The sequence below is a fragment of the Mollisia scopiformis genome (assembly GCF_001500285.1).
Source record: "Mollisia scopiformis unplaced genomic scaffold LY89scaffold_17, whole genome shotgun sequence".
In the NCBI taxonomy this organism is placed as follows: domain Eukaryota; kingdom Fungi; phylum Ascomycota; class Leotiomycetes; order Helotiales; family Mollisiaceae; genus Mollisia; species Mollisia scopiformis.
This window is the reverse complement of record NW_017263597.1, coordinates 730,035-750,526: the sequence shown is the minus strand read 5'-3', so window position 1 is coordinate 750,526 and position 20,492 is coordinate 730,035. Positions and strand designations below refer to the sequence as shown.

General features: G+C 48.1%; 10 protein-coding genes across 10 annotated transcripts; 7 read left to right on the top strand and 3 right to left on the bottom strand.

The window, feature by feature from the left end:
• The first annotated feature begins 823 nt into the window (after positions 1–823).
• Positions 824–1,581, top strand: LY89DRAFT_138008 (uncharacterized protein). The gene is made up of 2 exons (XM_018205293.1): positions 824–1,367; positions 1,507–1,581. The coding sequence occupies exon 1, from the start codon at positions 947–949 to the stop codon at positions 1,325–1,327; it is 381 nt and encodes a 126-aa protein (XP_018068753.1). The 5' UTR covers positions 824–946; the 3' UTR covers positions 1,328–1,367; positions 1,507–1,581.
• On the top strand, positions 1,198–2,207 carry LY89DRAFT_137774 (uncharacterized protein). The gene has a single exon (XM_018205290.1). The coding sequence runs from the start codon at positions 1,490–1,492 to the stop codon at positions 2,072–2,074; it is 585 nt and encodes a 194-aa protein (XP_018068752.1). The 5' UTR covers positions 1,198–1,489; the 3' UTR covers positions 2,075–2,207.
• A 1,898-nt stretch (positions 2,208–4,105) lies between these two features.
• On the top strand, positions 4,106–5,449 carry LY89DRAFT_137942 (uncharacterized protein). Its single transcript, XM_018205291.1, has one exon. It carries the CDS (start codon positions 4,399–4,401, stop codon positions 5,275–5,277), a length of 879 nt encoding a protein of 292 aa, XP_018068751.1. The 5' UTR covers positions 4,106–4,398; the 3' UTR covers positions 5,278–5,449.
• A 1,980-nt stretch (positions 5,450–7,429) lies between these two features.
• Positions 7,430–10,314, top strand: LY89DRAFT_137986 (HET-domain-containing protein). The gene is made up of 2 exons (XM_018205292.1): positions 7,430–8,549; positions 8,603–10,314. The coding sequence occupies exons 1-2, from the start codon at positions 7,895–7,897 to the stop codon at positions 10,123–10,125; spliced, it is 2,178 nt and encodes a 725-aa protein (XP_018068750.1). The 5' UTR covers positions 7,430–7,894; the 3' UTR covers positions 10,126–10,314.
• A 291-nt stretch (positions 10,315–10,605) lies between these two features.
• Positions 10,606–11,857, bottom strand: LY89DRAFT_589777 (uncharacterized protein; the record flags this gene model as incomplete). Its single annotated transcript, XM_018209555.1, has 2 exons — positions 10,606–11,695; positions 11,745–11,857. 2 exons carry the CDS (start codon positions 11,855–11,857, stop codon positions 10,606–10,608), a joined length of 1,203 nt encoding a protein of 400 aa, XP_018068749.1.
• A 243-nt stretch (positions 11,858–12,100) lies between these two features.
• On the top strand, positions 12,101–13,295 carry LY89DRAFT_784345 (uncharacterized protein). The gene is made up of 2 exons (XM_018222779.1): positions 12,101–12,422; positions 12,472–13,295. The coding sequence occupies exons 1-2, from the start codon at positions 12,225–12,227 to the stop codon at positions 13,114–13,116; spliced, it is 843 nt and encodes a 280-aa protein (XP_018068748.1). The 5' UTR covers positions 12,101–12,224; the 3' UTR covers positions 13,117–13,295.
• Positions 13,296–13,608: 313 nt separating this feature from the next.
• On the top strand, positions 13,609–14,577 carry LY89DRAFT_686862 (60S ribosomal protein L37). The gene is made up of 5 exons (XM_018215381.1): positions 13,609–13,628; positions 13,733–13,764; positions 13,817–13,847; positions 13,958–14,029; positions 14,105–14,577. The coding sequence occupies exons 1-5, from the start codon at positions 13,625–13,627 to the stop codon at positions 14,248–14,250; spliced, it is 285 nt and encodes a 94-aa protein (XP_018068747.1). The 5' UTR covers positions 13,609–13,624; the 3' UTR covers positions 14,251–14,577.
• LY89DRAFT_137598 (uncharacterized protein) lies at positions 14,403–15,560 on the bottom strand. The gene is made up of 3 exons (XM_018205288.1): positions 15,295–15,560; positions 14,916–15,215; positions 14,403–14,858 (listed from the first exon to the last, which is right to left on the bottom strand). Exons 1-3 carry the CDS (start codon positions 15,526–15,528, stop codon positions 14,556–14,558), a joined length of 837 nt encoding a protein of 278 aa, XP_018068746.1. The 5' UTR covers positions 15,529–15,560; the 3' UTR covers positions 14,403–14,555.
• A 359-nt stretch (positions 15,561–15,919) lies between these two features.
• Positions 15,920–17,778, top strand: LY89DRAFT_752376 (uncharacterized protein; the record flags this gene model as incomplete). Its single annotated transcript, XM_018221248.1, has 4 exons — positions 15,920–16,078; positions 16,115–16,253; positions 16,296–17,021; positions 17,075–17,778. 4 exons carry the CDS (start codon positions 15,920–15,922, stop codon positions 17,434–17,436), a joined length of 1,386 nt encoding a protein of 461 aa, XP_018068745.1. The 3' UTR covers positions 17,437–17,778.
• LY89DRAFT_137359 (MFS general substrate transporter) lies at positions 17,658–20,426 on the bottom strand. The gene is made up of 3 exons (XM_018205287.1): positions 20,052–20,426; positions 19,280–19,994; positions 17,658–19,233 (listed from the first exon to the last, which is right to left on the bottom strand). Exons 1-3 carry the CDS (start codon positions 20,239–20,241, stop codon positions 17,745–17,747), a joined length of 2,394 nt encoding a protein of 797 aa, XP_018068744.1. The 5' UTR covers positions 20,242–20,426; the 3' UTR covers positions 17,658–17,744.
• Between the last annotated feature and the right edge of the window lie 66 nt (positions 20,427–20,492).

Below are 20,492 nucleotides of genomic sequence, written 5' to 3'. Positions count from 1 at the left end.
CAAAGCTAAATATAAAGACGCAGCCTGATTGGATGATGGTAATGATAAAAACTTTCCTCAGCCGTCTCTGCGTCATCGGCTCACTTCAGTTTCACACAAAGCCATCTGAGCTTAAATCTTCAACATGATCACTATCCAGCCCATTCTCGGCCTCGGAAACTTCCTGTCGTCATATACAGTATTACTGCTTCAAGTTTGCATGTTCTACATCCAAAATCAAACAGCAGGATACGGTCTCTGCGATCCGCTACTGTAGCTACAATCTTGTTGCTAGAAGTCAGGGTTTCTCATCTAACAATTATTCACTGGTCCATGACCTTGCCTATGTTGTACCATCAACCGCGGCGAGAATACTCACCCAACAGAGCCATGGCTTCCTCACGTTTGCGCTCATCCCATATATGCTCTGGAAACTCCGCCCCGCGATGAGTATCAATCTGCTGTCCAGGCATGCCAGCCAAGGAGGACGTTAGATGTCAAGCTGGAGCAGCAAGGCACGCACATCCTGGACCCGAAAAATACAACCTTTACCCCACATGTCAGCCTGACGCAGGAATGTACAGGTATCGCAAATCCAAGTAGACTTGAAACTACCTCGGTTGAGTGAGTGCTAAACTTCCAAAGCAAGATCTGCCATGCAATCTGGAGTACCTTGCCTTCCCCACGTTTTGTCGAGGACGGAAGCGAATCTTATATCTGAGGTGGCTATTATTAGACAAGGCTCAGTGAGCGAAGTGCGGCTCCGCGACGTTCAATTATCGCCTGAACAAGGTTTGTCCAAGCGGCAAATTAAGCAATTAAGCTTACCTAGAGGAGCCGGCATCCACCGAGCACAACCAGCGCGGCCCAACTTCAATATTAGGGACCATTATTGCATCGATTGGTACTCGATCCCGCGATATTGACGCTGCGATAAAGAGACCAGGCGCCATCTTGTGTTTTTCGTATGTTTAGACGACATGAAGCCGGGCCCCGCCATCCTTTTCATGTGTTCGTTGTTATGGAGCTGATGCATGAACGGGGATGCCGGGAGAGGAGTGCAACGGCTTGCATTTTCGAAGTCACCGCGCATTGTTTGGGGGTTCTTATCGGATGGGTGCAGCTTGTTGGAATTCCAGCACGAGCGCCTGAAGTGGTTTCACAGGAATGCTGGCAAGGCTTAAGAGGCTTCCATCACACCGCATTGATTGCTGAGTACAACATCATTCGAGAAGAATTTCTTGGCAACAACAGCACACACTTTTGGGCGCACACATGCTTCGATGAAGAGGTCTCCAACAAGCGGATCTCATCACGGCAGGTTCACTTACCTGACGTTCTAGTTTGACAAGTTCCCAGATGTGACCGACATTTCAGACATCTGTAAGGCCAGTACAAAACATTGTCCGAGCGGAGCTTGCGTCGAAACACAGGACGCTCGCCATCTGGCGTCTGCAGGACCCTTGAGCAAATCTTCCAAAGTTATATTGATCCCCAACTAGGCTGACAGATGACAAAACCCTACAGAGCTGGGATTGGTCCACAATACGTTCCGAAGATCTTGGACAGCGCCGCACGCAAGCGGTCAAGGAGAGATAAGACATCCGAGAGTCAAATATGCAACGCCGTAGCAAAAGAACTGAACGGTATCAAAGTAATGAGACAAAACAATCTGCAATCCAGGCTGGAATTTGCAATATGTTTGAGCCGTTCGATTGCTAATAGACGTTGGAGATTAAGGGTGATTGCCAACAACAGCAACTGGAATTCTCGGAAGGCAAGGGAGCATTTCGTTCCTATCTTTCTGCACCCGTTCGGACCGGAACCTCTGCAAGAGATAATTCCATGTACGAAAATGGATCAAGTACTGCAAAGCCCAGGGAGTAAGCGTCAAACTCGGTCTGACCTCCGTTGCCTGCGCAGCAAAAATCGATGGTGCCACGGCTCCTGGACGAATTCGACAACATGTTGTCAGCAACGCACCATTCACGAGCCGAATCTCACGCCCATGTTTTATAATCTCTTTTTCTGGGCCTGTTTCTGGCAAGGTCTAATCTGCAGCCCATGTTCTGAAGTATTCTCCGTCACGGTCTGAGACTACCGAAAGCCCACATGGGCAAGCGATTAAAAAAGGCGCGCCTGAAAGTACCTCCGTACCTGTACAGAGATCCAGAAGTGACTCGATATGGCATATCTGCAGGTAAGCAACTGTACGAAGATATTGGCTGACATCCGAGCTAGACAGCGCATCCGTCTGATGTCTGAGAAAGGGAGAAGCCAAAATTCATGTGAGGGAAAGAATGTCATCATGGCCTTGCACATTGAGACCGGTGGAGCCTCCTCTTCACAGTCTCAACAATTCATTTCTTGTTCGAGCCGCATGTCCAGCAAGATTCAGCGCGCTTGTTATCGCAGAACCCAGTCGACACATGTGCCTTCGGTGGTGGTGGCATTGGTGGAAACACACCGAGCGCTCGGAGGGGATGAGGCAGATCTAGTCCAATACGAGAGCATTTCTCGAGACTCGAAACCAGCTTTGAAATCTTACTGTGGACTCTCTCAAAGGCGCATGCAGCAGTCGCAATCTTGACGGTTAAGGTTATGTAGAGAATCTTGATAAAGAGTGGAGAGCAGTCTGATACCGCCTGTTTTCTTCCCCTGTTGAGCCCCCTGAACGCGCGGGATGGGAGCAGGTCAAAGAGCATCGTCCAAAGTCAAGCGATTAGCGGAGCGGCCGCCTACGATCTGTTGGAATCTCACTCTCACTGACTGTCGGCTCGGCGTGTTGGGGACATTTTTTTATTCTTTGTGCCTGCTGTGCCAAGGGAGGCGACATGCACTTCTGTACGAGGATTGTCGGAGTTCCCAATTGTTGGTGTTGGCATATCGCTCGACGCACTGGTGCAGGAGGGAGGGTCTACATTCGATTCGGATTTAGATTTCCTGACGCAGAGATAAAAGAATTTCCCAGCCCGCCAGCACCAAGGCTCGGCCTCGCATTCTTTGGCAGGCAGCCCAGTCGATCAGCCTCCACCTCCGTGCGACTCAGGGACAAACAGGCATGCTGGTGAGCACGATAAGGAGTGACCACCGGGAAGCGAGGAAGCGAGCAGTGGAAGGTACAGTAGGAAAGTCTCATGGCTTTCTTGCTCGTACGGTCGGGAAAGGGAAGGAAGGAGACACACGGCGATTGAAGCGTGGCATGGCAACAAAACCAGTCGCAAAGCAGCAGCAGCAGCATGGGTGGCATTGGGCCACTCGGCCACAGACCAGACAGACCGGGCCTGGCTTGTTCGTCTATTTATTGTACTTCTGTAAGCTCGCTCGCTCGAGCTCCACCCAAAACTCCACCAGCGCTCCACCAAAATCAGAAACTCGTCCCCTAAAGGCCAAGCTCCCACCCCCCGAACCCCCCAAGCTTCCCTGAGCCTCGTTCCACTTACCCAGCACCAGCCTAGCACCGCACAGGCCTTAGCGATGCGCTCAAGGGTTGGAGAGGGCCCATTCCGCTGCACCCATTTTGATCCATTATTATTTACGCCATAATCTTTTCCCAGGGACCCGAGAGTCCAACGTTATCACTCTATGCCTCTTCGGGCTCGCCAAGCCCTTCGAGCCCGCCGTCGTGTTGAATTGATTTTCTCACCTTGCTCCCGATCTGCTGTCTGTTGCTGCTTGCAGTCGATGTGCCTCACGTCTTCAGCTGATGCCCCACGCACGGCTGGCACGGGGGAGCGAACGTAAAGTACAACGCCTCGTATTCCTCTGATTTGATACCTAAAGCCCTCGAAAGCCCCAACTCTGCACCGTTTTCTCACTTTGTGTCTCTGCTCCCAAGCTTTCTGACTCTCTCTCCCTTTTCTTCTTCCCTTCCCTCGTTCCTATCTTCCGAGACCTCCCACCACAAATACTTTATTTCTTCACCTCCCCGGCCCTGTTGTTGAAGTCCCAGACATTTGGTACGCCAAGCTATTATCCCCCTAATATATCAGCCAGCCTATCTCGTCTATCGCCTCAAAGTAAATCAATAGTCTGATCTACTGATCGACTCTTGAGTCTTGACCACCACCGGCCCAACTGTACCTGGATTAGAGTGAGACTAGAGTCTTCCGCCAAATCTTTTTCGCCCGATCAATTCCCCTCAGCGTCCCGAGTCTCCCGCAATCCTTCTGGGAGAGTAGCTTTTCCAGGCCTGTCAAGCTCATCGACCCGGTCTTGGGCTAGAAACTGCTTGGACAACCAAATACGAGCCAGAATTCCTCTTGGGAATCAAGCAAATCCTGATCGATCGAGCAAGCAGAAGACTCAGCTGACATCCACGCTTGGTGCGTCACTGATCCGGAGGCTCTTCATAAAGTATCCGGTCCTCTCGAGCATCTTGATATCGCAGAGCCTTATCACCCACAACCAACCACCACGATGTCGGTCTTCTCAAAGATCGTGATGTCCCGGAAGGCGGCAAAGGAGCACAAGAACAAGGTAGCAGAGAAGGATAAGGAGCCCGAACAGAATGTCAAGGCCCCATACAAGCACATTCCCACGCACGCTGCTGTCGATGCATTGAGTGGAGCACCATCGAGTTGGAAGCACGAGGATAGACCGAAGATCAAGGAGCACCACAAGAGACGGAGTCAAATGGTCATCAGTCGGACGGGAAGCTCTCTCTCGCACATGTCATATATGAACGCTGCCGGTTCTGCCACAAATATCCCCCCTCTTCCACGAAATAGCAGTTACAGCAGCTACAATCCCACTTGGTTCGACCGCGGCGGTGATGTATACTACTCCAACGAGAACCAAAGACAGAAGCCACCACGATCACACTCATATCACGATTCCGGCATTGGACCCAGCATTGGCCCCAGCCCATTGGCAAGTCAACAACAGTCCGAAGGTACATCTTTCACCATCCCAACCGAAGAATTCGCCTCAATTGCACACCCATCACCGCTGGACAACCGACTAACTTCATCTGCAGAAGTTTCACCCGTCGTCTCTTCCGGCAACAGCACAAACTCCAACTCCTCAGCTGAGAACCTCGAAATCGCACCCGCATCGAAATCCAACCGCCTCTCCAGCCGCCCCCAACCGATCGTGTACGCCGAGAAGGACATCTTCGACCGCCTGCACACGAGTACCACGCGGAAAGTTGGCGAAGCACCCCTCTACGACGCTCCTCCCCCGATGAAAACCAAGACGCCCACCACCGTCGTCACACAAGAGACGACCAAGCCGAAGAAGCAGCGATGGAGCATACTCGGAAAGAAAAATGCCACTGCCACCGCAGTAGTCGTCTGATCCCCAGGATCTGCGATTCCGATCAGATCCGGCGGTAATGAGAACGGGAACGGAAGGTCGCAGGAAGGAAGCTCAGCCCCCAACCAACCAAACCAAACCAACAGAAAATGGAGAAAAAAAGAAAATTCTATAAAAAAAAAACACCTTCCAAGAGCAGTTCATCCAACTTCCTTCCCGTTCCGCCGCATATGCAAGGACCAAGAAATCCGTCTTTTTTTGGTTTCTCCCTGCAGGTCTCTGGGAGCTTGCATACCTACCTATTCTCACGCAAACGTACTTTACGTACCTCCTACCACAGAAAAAAAAAAGATGGTTACACTCCACGTGCAAGCATTATCTTTGACCTACCATACTCGGTACAACCCACGTCGTTCCCACGATATCTCGCCTGGCCACACTCGTTTCCTTTGTCCCACATCCATTTTCCGTATGTCTCGTCCTGTCTTGTCTCGGAGCGATTTTAGCGAAATTCTGTTTTTCCGTTTTGTTATCTTTCTGGGCTGGAACAAATGTCTCGCCTTTTGTGTATCGAGGAGGGAAGAGGGAGGGAGAAACCCATTGGGGTGGGGTGGTCACACCGCTGGTACCGCCTATCTATCTTTTTGCTTTGCTTTACGAATCGAATCGAACTACTTTGAGGAAAGGAAGGGAAGAGGGAGTTACTTTTAGAATGGCTGGGCTAGGAAATACGTTTTATTTGGGATAGTTTTTTTTCACTTTATTATTTTTTCTGTTTTTTCGTGAAGGAGGAGGAATTGGGGGAGGACACATAGGATAGGGAGGGTTGGGTACACAGCACGAAACGAAATTCGAATACTTCTCGAGTGCTACAGCATATGCATGCATACATATCTATCTACACAGACAGTAGCTCAAAAATTTAATGAAATGATTGATATCGAGTACTATCATCGGAAGTTGTTGCAGCTCTTCATTTTACTTGCCCCCCACGTTTGGGCTTTCCAGCCCTCTGGATAGATAACTAGATAGCCCCGTGTAACAGCGGAAACCGGGACGCTCCACTCCTCAATTCCCAATTTTGCATGACCTCACCTCACAACAAGAAACCTCGCTCAACCATTTTCTCTTTCGATCAACGCATCATCCATACGTACAATACAATTTCAAATTTCAATCTATCTCGCACAGACGAGATGGATCCTCAGCTAGCGATGCCCCGTTTCCCGTTTTTCCCTGTTGATTGCATTTAGCGTCGTATCAGTAATCCCTGCTCAGAATCCGGATCCAAGGTTGGTGGGAAACTCTATTTTCTTGCCTTAGTCCTGGTTCTATTGGAATCAAGAAATGGTGGGTGACCAAGCTTCAGATTACTGCAGCGGGTGAGGTCGAGACACATGGGCGCTCCCCATTGCTTTGCTTTGCTTTGCTCCGAGTCTTTTCCTGCCCGTTTCGTTTGGAGTTCCCCGCACGCGCGCATATTGTCGTGGTGTGGCGCTCTTGGTGTGTTGTGTGTTGTGTGTTGTGTGTTGTGTGTTGTGTGTTGTGTGTTGTGTGTTCCTGAGCTGGGCTGAGCGGGGAATTCGGGAGCTTACTCGTTGGGAATGGGATCTCGATCTTTCTAGGTGAGAGATAGTGGACCGACCGCTGGATTGGGATGTAAGAAAACCGAGAACGGAACAGGATGCGGATCTCGCTTTCCTATTTTTGGGAGAGATGGGCGAGCTGAAATTCTGGATTTGCAAAACGGTATTTCGGTACTGACAGCTGGTCGCCAAGTAGGTTGAAATGCGGCTAGCTGGTGGAAACGGCCAGTGACGGTTGGGGCCCATAGATTGTGTTGTTTGGGGACGAAAGATGTTGACGAGGGTGGGTGAAAGAGGGGTTGTACCAACGATGGTAGGATTCTGGTTGCGGGGTAGCCGAAGTGTCGGATTCAGAAACTTGGATAGTCGAGAATATTCTTTTGGTATGTTCAATGGTTTCGTGAGTTTAGAAGGCTAGAACTTTCGTATTCCGGCGCTGAGTCGCTCCCGATGTTCGTTTCTGGTTATTGAATGACTAAATGGGACTGGTTGTTCGAAAGGAGGACTTGGTCCTTTCTTGATGAAATGCTGACGAATGGAGAGCTTTTTGAGAGATTGGCCAAAAGGTTGAACTAGGCAGAAGTTTGAGGAAGAATCTATGAGATTTGAGCTGCGAAGTATAGGTTTGTGGTTTTCAGCAGGAGCGATGCTTGGTACAATGATTCTTCTTTGGCAAGTGCTTGCTCCAGGACCTTCTAAGTAATCATCCCTCTTTCTCGATTTGACCTTTGTCACTTGGTTTCCGTCTTCCTTGCTCCTGCAATGGCATTGACTCCAGTTATTTTGTAGGTTGTGTAGACGTCTCAATCGTTCATTAATATCTGATGGTACACTTCCTTTCTCTCATAATTGTTGTCGAGCCTATGTTTTCTTGAACACATCCATATCATTTTGACTCGCCTTTGAACGACTATTTCACGGCATGAAAGGGTCTAGATGGAACATACTCGAAAGAGTCATACGTCTAGAAAGATGGAGGCCTTCCAGCACCTACTGCTTTCATATTGGCGAGCATATATTCCTAACGTCAACATGTGAAACTCAGACATGCTTGTCTATCGGAACAACTTATCATGTCGAAACGAAAACTCTCAGCTCGAGGTTCAAAACCCGATTCGACTATGGTATCGAAACAATTGCGAGACCTACCATTGGCGAATGCAAATACACCATACCCGTACAGAGCCCTGAGTGATCCGACCAGCCAAATTCGCATTCTTGCCATAGCTCCTGGCGCAGGGCGAGATCCCATCGTTGGTCAATTCCTTATTAGGACCTTTTCAAAAGATGATGATAGGTTGCCCAACAGGGCGGAACGACAACAAGCTTACGAAGCTCTTTCGTATGCTTGGGAAGGAGCTGTGACAGGTAGCATTCGACTATGGGATCATGACATGAAGTTGCTCTACAATGTCAAAATCACGCAAACTCTTTATTCTTGCTTGAAACAATTGAGATCTGGCCAGAGCAAGAAGTTTCTCTGGATTGACAGCCTTTGCATCAATCAACGGAGTCACGATGAAAAGTCCGACCAAGTCGGCATCATGGGAACCATCTATCGTCGAGCAGCAAAGGTTTGTGTTTGGCTTGGTGACAAGTCTGATGACAGTGGTTGCGTTTTCGAATTCATCAAGAAGATTGTTGACCTTGATGGTATCGAAGCGGTCATTGGAAAGGAGCGCTACACCAGGAGGTGGAGAGCTTTTGGAAGTCTTATGCGAAGAAGATGTAAGTCAACAACCACTTTCCTAACCTCGCTTCAACTAATCAAATCGAAACAGGGTTCTCACGGCGTTGGTGTATTCAAGAGATCGCTTTGGCGGCTTCAGCTACTGTTTACTGCGACACTCAGTCGATCTCTTGGAAAGACTTCGCTGCAGGCGTTGCTCTGTATGAAGAACATAGTGAAGAAGTGCTCCGAAATCTTGTCAAGCATGAGAAGCAGGATACCAATACAAGAGCCGTGACTGTCGAAGTACAAGCCTTGGGAGCGCACAGTCTAGTCAAGACCCTCAGTCAACTTTTCCGAGGCGGAAAAGACAAAGGTCAAATCTCAAGATATCAACTTTCTCTGGAAACGCTCATGTCAATTCTTCCTAACTTTGATGTGAGCAATTCAAAGGATGCTCTGTACGCAGCCCTTTCTTTAGCAAGAGACTTCCAACAACCAGACTGGCGAAAGGACAGCAATCGAGCGACCATCGAAGGACATGATGTGCTTGCGCCAAACTACAACAAAACCACTCTTGAAGTTTATCTCGATTTTGTTAAATACTTTATCCGGACATCGAAGAAATTGGATATTATCTGTGTTCCTTGGGCCCCAAGCTTGAAAGGAGATGAGGCTTACAACTCCTTTCCCTCATGGATAAGACCTGTGTCACAACGACCATTCAGCCAGCAAGAAGATATCAAGAATGGACATTTCCGCCGTGAGAATGCTGATACTCTGGTCGGTCGTCCGGACGAGACTGTGTACAACGTGTCGGAGGGTACAGCAGTCAAAGAATGGAAGATTTACCACGACGAGTATCATAACTGGCGTCTCCTAGTCAAGGGGCGAAACGTGGGACGCATAGGTCAGCTGGGAGATGCAGCAGAAAACGGTTCTATCCCACTCGCTTGGTTGGAGCTTGCAGTTGAAGTAGAGAGACGCCAAAAGGCTCGTGTCAAGTCTAAAATTTCATATGGAGCACACTCGTTGATGAGCACCAAGTCCGGACAAGGGCCAGAACACCATCACAACCATCATAAAACAAGAAGGCCTCTTTACATCCCAGATTCGTTTTGGAGGACGCTTGTTGCTGATAGGGGTCCCGGTGGCGCAACGACTCCAACTACGTATCCTCGAGCCTGCCAGAAATGCTTCACCCAAGCTCAACCGAGCGCCGCGCAAAAGCTAGCAGGTAGAGCTGGATATGTTAAGACGGCAGATATGATCCACAAAGCAGTCTGGAACTCTAAAGAAGTGACCGAAAAAGCCAAGTTGGCATTTCTTCGACGGGTGCAAGCGGTGACGTGGAACAGGAAATTCATGCTCACAGAACGGGACAATATTGGCTTGGCACCTCCAGAGGCCATGGTTGGTGATATGATCGTATTGTTGTGGGGATGTAGTGTACCTGTCATCTTGAGAGAGCTTCAGCCTAGGAAGGTCAAGAAGGATGGGAGATTGGATGATGGCAAGTACAAGCTGATTGGAGAGTGCTATATTCATGGGATTATGAACGGGGAGTTTTTGGAGGTCAATGTTGGGATTGAGACGATGAAGGATGACTCTAATAGGGTGTTTGATATTGTATGATTCCTTTAGCTTTGGGGGAGGGGGCATTCGGTCCGCATGTAGTACTTCCATGCCTAGTAAGAGAGGAGTGGCAGTTACAGTTTCTCAAAATTCAGATCTTCCAATCATTCGTCAGCACAAGAAGAACCAACTGTTGAAGCACTTAGTGCAATATGATCTCAGAAACGCCAATCACCTGGAACCTATCCTCAATATCGAAAGTGAAAGTAATCTGGGGAGGTTCTTTGATACTTGTCGACTCCTCCTCCAAGTCTCTCGCTTATTTAGCGAATTCAAAGGAGGAAAGGGGGCGAACAAAGGTCGTTGACATCGCTTTGGCATCTAAAGGTGTTTGAAGTCGAAGGATTCAGTGAGTGATGTCCAACAAAGCATTAACAACACAGAAATCTGAAGTTCAAGTTGCACGTACGTAAAATTGCAGGCAGTATCTGGTTGATTGACAACGGAAGACATGCGGTGTCATTCGCAGACATCTAATCTCTACATGCTCGTCAATCTCCCAAACGATGACTCAACTTTCACCATCCCATCATCACCAAGAACCTTTCCACGGTCCCACTCTCTCCCTTCTCCCTGCTTCGCCCACTTGACATCTGCCTCTCGCTTCTCGCCACCCTTCTCCCACTTACTGACTTCTTCCTCAGTGAACCCAGCAGCTCGCAGTCTATCTGCGCCTTGCTGTTGCCACTTCTGACGGTCTTTCAACGCCTCTAAAGCTTGGTCCCAGTCATTCTCCTCGTCTGGATCAAGCTGTACGTCAGTCGTGGGATCATAGTTAGAGGAAAATCTGTCGTCGATGCCGGAACCGAGTGAAATTGTACCGCGTCCTCGGATCTTGATCTCGGGTGGTCGTGGGCCTATGATGTCGTCTAAGGGATCTGAATCATAGTCTGGTTTGGATACCGGATGCTTCTCAGACTTTGCTGGCGTTTTATCTGTCCTTCTTCTTTCCCGCGAAGTAGATCGTCGGTGTCGGTAAGACCGATGTGATCTTTCTCGCTCTCTGTCTTCGTCTGGTGAACTTGACCGCTTTCTCCTTGGTGACCTTTCCCGTCGCCTTGAGTCCGTTTCTCTATATTGTCTTGGAGATCTCGAACTAGATCTGTCTCGTTTCCTTCGTTCTTTTCTATCTCTTCCTCGCTCATCTGACAAGCTTCTATGGCGGCGATGGCGACTTCTATGGTCTCTGGAACCTTTCTCCTCGTCCCTATCCTCTCTACCGTCACGGTCCCGTCGGCCCTTCTCGCGAGACTTCTCTTTCGGCACTTCGTCTTCACTGGAAGTATTCACATATCTAGAGCCATCGCCCCTCTTGCTGGCCTCGGTTCGTTTCCGCTTACTCGGTCGTCCTCCCAGAATAGCAGCAATATCTCCCAGTTGACGTCTTCGAATGTCGCCTGCTCCGACTTTTACAGGCTTCTTGCTTTCTTGTTGATGACTCGGTAGATTCCGCAGACGTGCTCGGGCTTCCGCAGCTTCTTTCGCTAACAATGCTGCGTTATGATTGTCGGTGTCCTTGATGATATTTCGAAGAAAGCGAGTATTGGGTTTGGGTTTATTTGCAGGCGGCCTGTGGTTAATTAGCAAACGGCATTAGGGCAGCAGCTCATGGATCTTACTTTGATGGCGCAAAAGCTTGTAAACCCATGGCAGAATATTTGATAGAGCTTTCCTTCGCATCCTTCGCGAGGAGTTTTGCGACGTAGTCGTCGGTCAGCTCTTCGTCTGCCATCTTAATTGATAATCATGGGTGACCCAGTGGTAAGAAATATCCAAGAAAATGCAAGGCGGAAATATGGCCGGATCCCGACGCGCACCTCTGAATGTTCTACAAGCTGTGAATGAATGTATGAAGGGAATGTGAGTCTCTCGGGTTTCTGACCTCGGGCCGCTGCCTAGTTTGGCAGCGGTGACAAGCGGCAATATAATCTTTGTTTATCAACAACGCCAATCGCGGGACATTCATCCAAGGTCGTGTGCTTTTCTCCAATCTCATATTTCTGCTGAAGCACTGCTACTGTGGCGAATCTACTTTTCTAACACTCGCAAGCGGAACATTCTATCAACGTAGAAAGACAAGATACCAGAATAGACGCAGTATGGCGATCTCGCATGAGGACATTCTGGCAACGCTTCTAGAAGTTCAGGAAACACACGAATTCTCTATCATAAAGCTCAGCGAGCCGCTATCTGGACCACTCAAGCAGAATCCGGGTGAAAGGACATCAGATGTATCTGCAGATGTCTTTGATAATCCAACTCCAGCAAGCCTAGAGGAGGATCTCTCACATTACAAGGTATGCTCAAGTCACTTCTGGCGAAACTCACGCGCTGACATCTGCAAAGGAACTTTTCTCGAAGCTCCGATTCTCTTACCTTGAACAAGTCACAAAAGAGAAGTTCATACGTGCTATTGTTGGTGATCCTCCTCTTGTTGTCGAACACCAGGAGAATGTCGAATTGGAAGAGACACTGGCAGTTTCCAAAGCCGGGTTGAAGTCCCAGAAGACGGAGGTCGCTGAGTTAGTGGCAGAATTGGAGAAGAGAGGTCGAGAGCTATGTCGGAAATATCAGAACATCCAGATGCAAACTTCACAATTGCAAGAGCTGCCGCAACGGATTGAGGAATTGGAGGCAAGCGTTGAGGAATTGAGAGCAGCGCAACAACCAGGATCGAATCCAACATTGAACATGCCTCTGGATAAGACATTGGATCTGGTGGAGCAGCGGGAGAGGGAAAGGGTAGAGCTTGATCGTCAATTAGAACAGCTCCAAGTCATGTTGCCAAGAAAGACCAAGGAGTTGGAAAGATTGAATGCGGAGTTGCAACCTTTGGAGGTTAAGAGACTCGGTAGCACGGCATCAGCTAGGGAGGCCAAGAGGAGGAAGGAGGAAGCGCTTGGTGGTGTTGGTGATGACCTAGAAGAACGTGGTAGATGGTGGAGAGGAGTCGAGTCTGGATTGAAGGGAATGCTGGGTGTTGAGAGTTGATTTCGGTTATTACTGAATGTGGTTGGGATTGATACCATGGAAATAGGCGTTTGGGAGTGGAAAGATGTCAATGATTTTGTGTTGTTCGTACTTTATACCTGGGTAAATTGTGTTGCGTTGAAGTACTATGGTTTTTCGATATTGGGGGCGAAAGCAATGAAACAAATTAAATGGCAAAAATGGCCTTGATTTCATCGCTGAGATTGTAATCGAAATCCATTAATATTGCGTTTAACTTCTGAAAGATCGTATTGAACTCTTCTAGGAAGAGATGGAGGCCAAGGATGTTGAAAAAGCGGAGCCCACGTGATACCATTCCTTTCGCTTAGATTTACTAGCGCAACACATTCAATTCTTTCCAAATCGCGCGAACTTTGAAGAGACTGGAATTCCAACGACAAACTCGACAACCAACGACGTCAACGACGAGGTACGTTCTGTATCCCATTTGGAAGGAGCGATTTGAGATATGATACTAACGGTCTGCTGCGTAGTTTCCTAAACAAAGATGAGTACGTTGCATGCGACAACCCCTCGAACACTCCCCTACTCCATCAACCGACTGTCCTATTTACAACTCATCGAATCGACTCGAATCTCACTGACATCTTCATAGCGAAAGGCACGAGTTCCTTTGGCAAGCGCCATGTAAAAAAAATTCTGCTCCTTTCTCCATGGAATGGCTGCTGATTTATAACAGAACAAGACCCACACTCTGTGCAGACGTTGCGGTTAGTAAAATCGATTCCATTCGAGACTGGGAGATGGGATTGGAAAGCTGGAAAGCTGGAAGGCCATTGATATTGGAAATTGAATATGGAACTGATATTCGTCTTCACAGGTCGCCGATCTCTCCACATCCAAAAGCACACCTGCTCATCCTGCGGTTACCCAGCAGCCAAGATTAGGCAATGTACGTTCACAGCATATCGAGGGGCAACCCTCTCAGTTGAAACGGAAAGAGAGCTCATGGCTGACAATATCACAGACAACTGGGGTGAGAAGGCTAAGAGAAGAAAGACTACCGGTACCGGACGCATGCGCCACATGAAGGGTGTTCCTCGCAAATTCAAGAATGGCTTCCAAACTGGTGCACCAAAAGATTCGAGGGGACCATCCGCCAAGGCCGAGTAAATGGGTCATTAAGGGAGTTGCATGATTTGGGATTGGTTGCGGACGGATCGATTGCTATGATGTCTCGAGGACTATGGTCATGAGGGCTACGGTCATGCTAGCAAATACCATCGAAATTTGCACCACGAATTGCTGAACTACCAGGAGATTGTGACGTGAAATCAAGGGTCAACGGAAGAATACGATTGTGCAATGGGAACTGGGCTACATTGGGGAGAGCGAAGTCTGTATTGATGGTACTTTCGGTTGCAATTCAAGTCATATTGAAGATCACTCTTGCTACTTCGACTCCTTCCGTTCCAGCATCATTGTCCTCTCTCGAATACCTTTACCCCTCCATCGCCTCCCACGAAATACAACAGCTCCTTTTCCTCGATTTTTCTTTGGATATCCTCGTCTTCTTCCGTTGCCCTATCTCCGACTGTGACTCTCACAACACCACTAACATCTCTTGCTGTTCCAGTGTCCAGCAATCTTAGACTCATAGTGAAATCTGCTTGGTGTGCGGTGCTTATCAAGAAAGCAGCGTGATTTGCTTCCAATGGAGTCTGAGGATTTGAAACAAGAGGAAGATCTGCTGAAAGAGAGACTATGGTGCAATGTACCTCCTAACATCGTATAAGCACTCCACTCCACCTCTGAACTTTGAAATATAATGCACCTACCTCACGCAAGCCTAACAACAAGTCTCCAAGGCCCACAGCATTGACGGCATCACCTCCAGCCGCCAACAACAGATCCAATTGGTCCACAATCAACATAATTTTAGTCGTCCCTTGACTGTGTCTCAAAGTCTTGGCATCATTGTGTATAGCCTCAGAAACACTCTCAAGACCAGAGTTACTGAGCGTTACATTCCCACCTTTTGCTGGACTTGCTTTCTGCTGCTTGGAAAGAAACAGCCCACTCAAGCCATCCACGAAGACAAATCTCTTCTTCGCAGCTAACTTATCAAGATCAAGACCCTATGAAAAGTCTCAGCATGGAACTCAACTTCACACACGTGAACCGAAGAAGAGAGTTAGAAAAAGAAATTGAACCTACTAGTCTCCTAGCATTCTCCCTCCAAAAAGCTAGATCGAGCATGAAGCTCACCAGCAATACTTTCGGTTCATCTTCTGGACTTACTCCCGAAGAGACTTCTGACAAGGCGCTGTGGAGAAATCTCAGAACAAGCCAGTTTGTGCTTGCTCCCAACACGCTCGTCAAGAGGACAAGAGATGCTTCAGGAGGGAGAGCCAAGTACGGTTCTAGCAGCGGCGGAATTCGAGAGGACATTTTATTTGATGGCCTTCAAGAATCCAGAAAAGTTGTTGGCACAAAGTTTTGCGCCTTAACCCAGCACGTGATGAGGGTCAATTCACGTCTCCCATTGGTGCATTTCGGACTTCGAGGTTTGCTCTTTCCTCTTTCTTTCATACTTGTTCTATATCTAAGTTCCTTGTATTTTGCTGTACTGCTTTGTTTTATCTTCTGCCAATGCTTCGAGCTCTTGTTAGTCGTCATTTTCTCTCTTCGGAACACTCAGAGCTTGGCTTCTCATCATCCTCATACAGTTTGTCGAATGGTCGCTCTCTGGTGATCAAACATCTTGGATAGCTTCAAGCAGCTGTTCTTTACGCTATCCCACGCTGTCATTGCTATTGTCTCTTTCTGTATTTACCTCAAGATGGACAAGCACGATGAGGCAGTGACACAAATCGCCGACAGGGTACGCAAATTCTATGCCCGCAAAGAAGCCTTTCGGATATATCATGGATCGACGAATAGTACTCGTCAATCCCATTTTCAACGAGACAGAATGGTTGATACATCTGGGTTTAATTACGTCTTGAAGGTGGATATTGAGAATAAGATTATTTAGGTTAAACTTGGCGTGTCTATAAACACACTTGTTAAAACTACCTTGAACTATAGTTTAATCCCACTATTTGTTATAGAATTCCCAGGTATCACACTAGGAGGAGGCTTTGTTGCTACGGCAGGTGAAGCCAGTTCTTTTCGTTACAGCTTTTTCGATCGAACTATCAACTAGATTGAAATAGTCTTTAGAGATGGCGAAGTTGTCAGAGCTTCTGCTATTGAACGATCAGACTTATTTTACCGCGCTGCCTCATCATTTGGAACGCTGGGATTGACAACTATGCTCGAGGTTCAACTGATAGAAGCTAAAGCTTATGTTGCACTTACCTATCATCCTGTCACGAGCATAATTGAAGCACAAAGGGAGATTGAGACAGCAACGAAGGACCCAACATGCGATTACCTAGACGGAATCATGTACTCAGAAATCAAAGGCGTTATCTGTGCTGGCCGCTTAACCAACGACATCGGTCTCGATACAAAAGTCCAAAAGTTCACCCGACCTTCAGACCCCTGGTTCTACCTCCATGCCTACCACTTCACGGCCAAACACACCTCACCCATCACCGAAGCCATCCCCTTGGTCGACTACCTCTTCCGCTACGACCGCGGCGGATTCTGGGTCGCCCGCTACGCATACACATACTTCCTCACGCCCTTCAACCGCGTAATCCGCTACCTCCTCGACCACTACATGCACACCCGCGTCCTGTACCACGCCGTGCACCGAAGCGGCCTCTCCTCCCAATACATAATCCAAGAAGTCGCCATCCCATATCCTCAAACCGCAACATTCATGACCTACCTCGCCACGACCTTCAAAAACTACCCTATCTGGCTGTGTCCCCTAAAACAGAGCGGCAAGGGAATAGCATCAACACACTCCCTACAAGTCGATAAACTCAACCGTCAACCTCCCGACATGATGCTCAATTTCGGAGTCTGGGGTCCAGGCCCGAAGAAAAGTTTGTAACCTGGAACCGAGATTTCGAGCAAAAGGTTCATGAATTAGGTGGGCAGAAATGGTTGTATGCTCATACGTACTACATTGAACAGGAGTTTGACGAGATATACAATCGCAAAGAATACGATGCTTTGAGAAAGAAGTATAGTGGGAGTTACTTGCCTAGTGTGTATGAGAAAGAGAAAGTAGATATTAGCAAAGAGAAAGTGAAAGCTGAGAACGAAACTTGGAGGGAATGGACGAGGAGACATGTCAAGAGTGCTTGGCCTTTGCAGGGCTTGTATGGGGTGTATAAAGCTGCAATGAACGGCGAGTACCTTTTGGCGAGGACAGAGAAGAAGGCTGGGAAAATGGAGTGAAGTATAGTGCCGGTCGTGTACAATCAGTAGTGTATGTACGAATCCGAATCCAGAACTATTGGCATGAATTGAACAGCATCTGCAATTGCACGGCTGCAGCACTTGCGTGTACTCTTGTTTCACTGCGTTGCGCATCCTCTAATTCCGGAAAGCAGTTGAAATAAAGCAAAGCTCGAAGCAATTTGCCATTGATGTATTCCATGCGCCAACACAAATCTTAAAGACAATCTATCCATGAACGGTTCGTGAGTCTATCCCTCATACCTGAACGATACAACGTCCAATCTAAACCAAACTCCATCATAAGCCTAGAATTTCTCCATCAGGTTCTTCCTGACGGTCCACATCCTAGCCCGTTTCCCAAAAATGTACATAGGCACAGTGAGCGTCATAAAGATAAGTTGAATTACGCCGACCCAAGTGAAGACCTTCTTGGATCCATCCGACTCGAGCCACTTCGTAAAGAACAAGCTGAACACCAATCCGTGAAAAATATTCTTGCTAAAATTGAGCGTGACGAGGGCTTCACCAGCGTATTGCCGATAGCTGTCAACGCAGAAAGTGATGGCTGTTGTCGATCCTAAAGAGCACCCGAACGAGATAATGCCAAAGAAGATAGTAGGAACAATCCAAGCATCGTGTATTTGAGCAGACCAGCCAAAACCCATGAGTCCGATGACTGTCGTGATAGTGACTGGAATTGCCATAACCAAACGGAATTCAGGTTCATAAAGTCCCCCATTTCGTCTGGACATGAATTTCACAATAATGTCGCTGACTTTTCCGGCAACTGCTGTTCCTAGTACGCCTCCAATAAAAGGAGACAAGTATATGAGACCCGTTGACAGAGCTGAGAATCCATAAGTAGTTCGGGTACGATAGATGACAGCCACAGACTCGGACAGGACGATCAACCAACCAACAGCACAAGAGTAGACTACTGCGGACCAAAGAATGGCGGGATAAGCGAACAGGATGAAAGGTCGAATTGCTACACGAATCCATTTGTCGTAATTAAGTCGTCCTCTATAAGGCTTCAGTTGTTGCAAGAAAGTCTGCGGTGGGGCTTGTCTGAGGTGAGCAATATAAGGTGCCACAGGTCGAGAAGGTAGAGCAGATGCGACATGATCAGAACCAGGAGATGTTACGCCATCGTTGTTGATATTTTTGAACCTGTTGCCTGCTTCGAGATAATCGCCCGAGCTCTTCTCTATGTCTTTGTACCATGGAGAGTTGAAGTTATGCAAGGCTGGCATTGGGGGCCCATTACCTGAAGGTTGAACAACACCTGCAAACTCATGTTTCGGGTCAGTGACGGCCCGTGAGCGTTTGCGGATTTGCTCCTTCAAATCAGTGCCCATGCCAACAGTGAATGTGCTTGATTTCGGGCCGTCACCACCTGTTGCGTGCATGGTTCCGTCTGACGAAGGAATTATGGGTTCATTGGCGCCGTCATGCAAAGTCTGCTCCTGATCATCGCCGGCAAATCCTACGTGAAGATTTCGATGAGGATGAGGACCCTCAGCTAACACAGCTTTTTTCGGTGTTGTGATGTCTTCCTGATTTGCAGGTGTCTCTTTTTCCACGATTGCATCTTCATGATTACCGGTTGCATCGTTTTCGGGGTTATGATGCGCATCTTTATGAGAGCCATGACTTGTGAACAGTGCAAGAGTAAGCCGGGATCCATGCTTTGATGCTTTACGGCTTTTCGGTACTGGTGTTCTGTCCCAGAATGATTCTGGCACAAACAAAAACAAAAGACAGCCACAGAAACCCACAACCATGGCAACGATCCTGTAGAACGTTAGTTCAGGATTTATTCTGCATACTGTGGACTTACCAGAAAACCCATCTCCAGCCCATTGATTGGATTATAGCAGCACTAACCAAAGGCACCAAGTTCTTGCCACCGAGAAGGAGTAAAGTATAGATACCAATTCGATATGCTCGTTCATGCAAAAAGAAAATCTCGGCAATGGTAGCGGATGGCAAACATTCCACAGGGCTCACGGAGATACCCTGGAAGATCCTCGCTACTAGAAGAGAGTTGTAGCTTGGTGATGTTGCACACCAAATAGAGGTCGCAATGAAGACAATTGCGCTGAAGAGGTAGACAGGCCTCTTGCCATAGAGAATTGCGGTCGGGGACGCAATTACGGAGCCAACACCAAGACCCATCATGTACAATCCAGTAGTAAGTGCTACTTTTGGTGTAGTGACATTATAAGTTGCCGCAACGTTTGTGAACCCAGCAGCCAGGATTGGTGTCATACCACCGCCAACCATGCAATATAATCCTAGAGACAATAGTGCTGCGTCTCTTCTCCATGTAGGCCAATTCAGAGGGTCGTTGTGTGAATCGTCTGGCTGGGGTTCCAGGATAATCGCACCATCTGGCGTCTTTTTCTTCCCCTCCGCATGTTTGGATTGACGTGATTGCCGTCTGCTCGGAGGGGGAAGAGGTGGGGCTGGTAAAGAGGAGGCAGATGATCTCGCAGGGGCATTTCGCAGACCCAGAGGCTCGTTTCGATTTCCGGTCAAGAGAAGAACAGATCCTGTAAGATTCACATGTCAGAAAATGGCCTAGACGTTTTGCATGTATAAAGACTCACCAGGCACCTCATGAGTAAGAGGGTCATTCAAGACTCCCATGCTCCATTTTGTTGGCCTGCCTTTGTCCTCGTCCGAGTCCTCGACATCTTCGTCGTGGAAATTTGAGGCAGAGTTCCGAGCAAAGAAAGAACGGGGTCGTTCAGAATTAGGAGTTAGAACAGGTCTCTCTTGTTCTCCATCAGCCTGCATCTTGCAAGATGTTTGGTTACAAGTGGCAGAAGCTCTTCAAGCAAGTAATGCTTCTAGAAAAGCTTCTCGAGAATTCAGCTGGACGCGCATGCACCACGAGAGAGAAAGACAGGAAAAATACAGGACCGTCAAGAGGCGGATAATAGTTTGTAGGTGAATGTAGGAATGACGAGTAAGATTGTTACATCAACACGGGGGCTTGAGTCGTGTAGTCGAGTAGGAAGCATATGGTATAGGAAGAGGTCTCATCC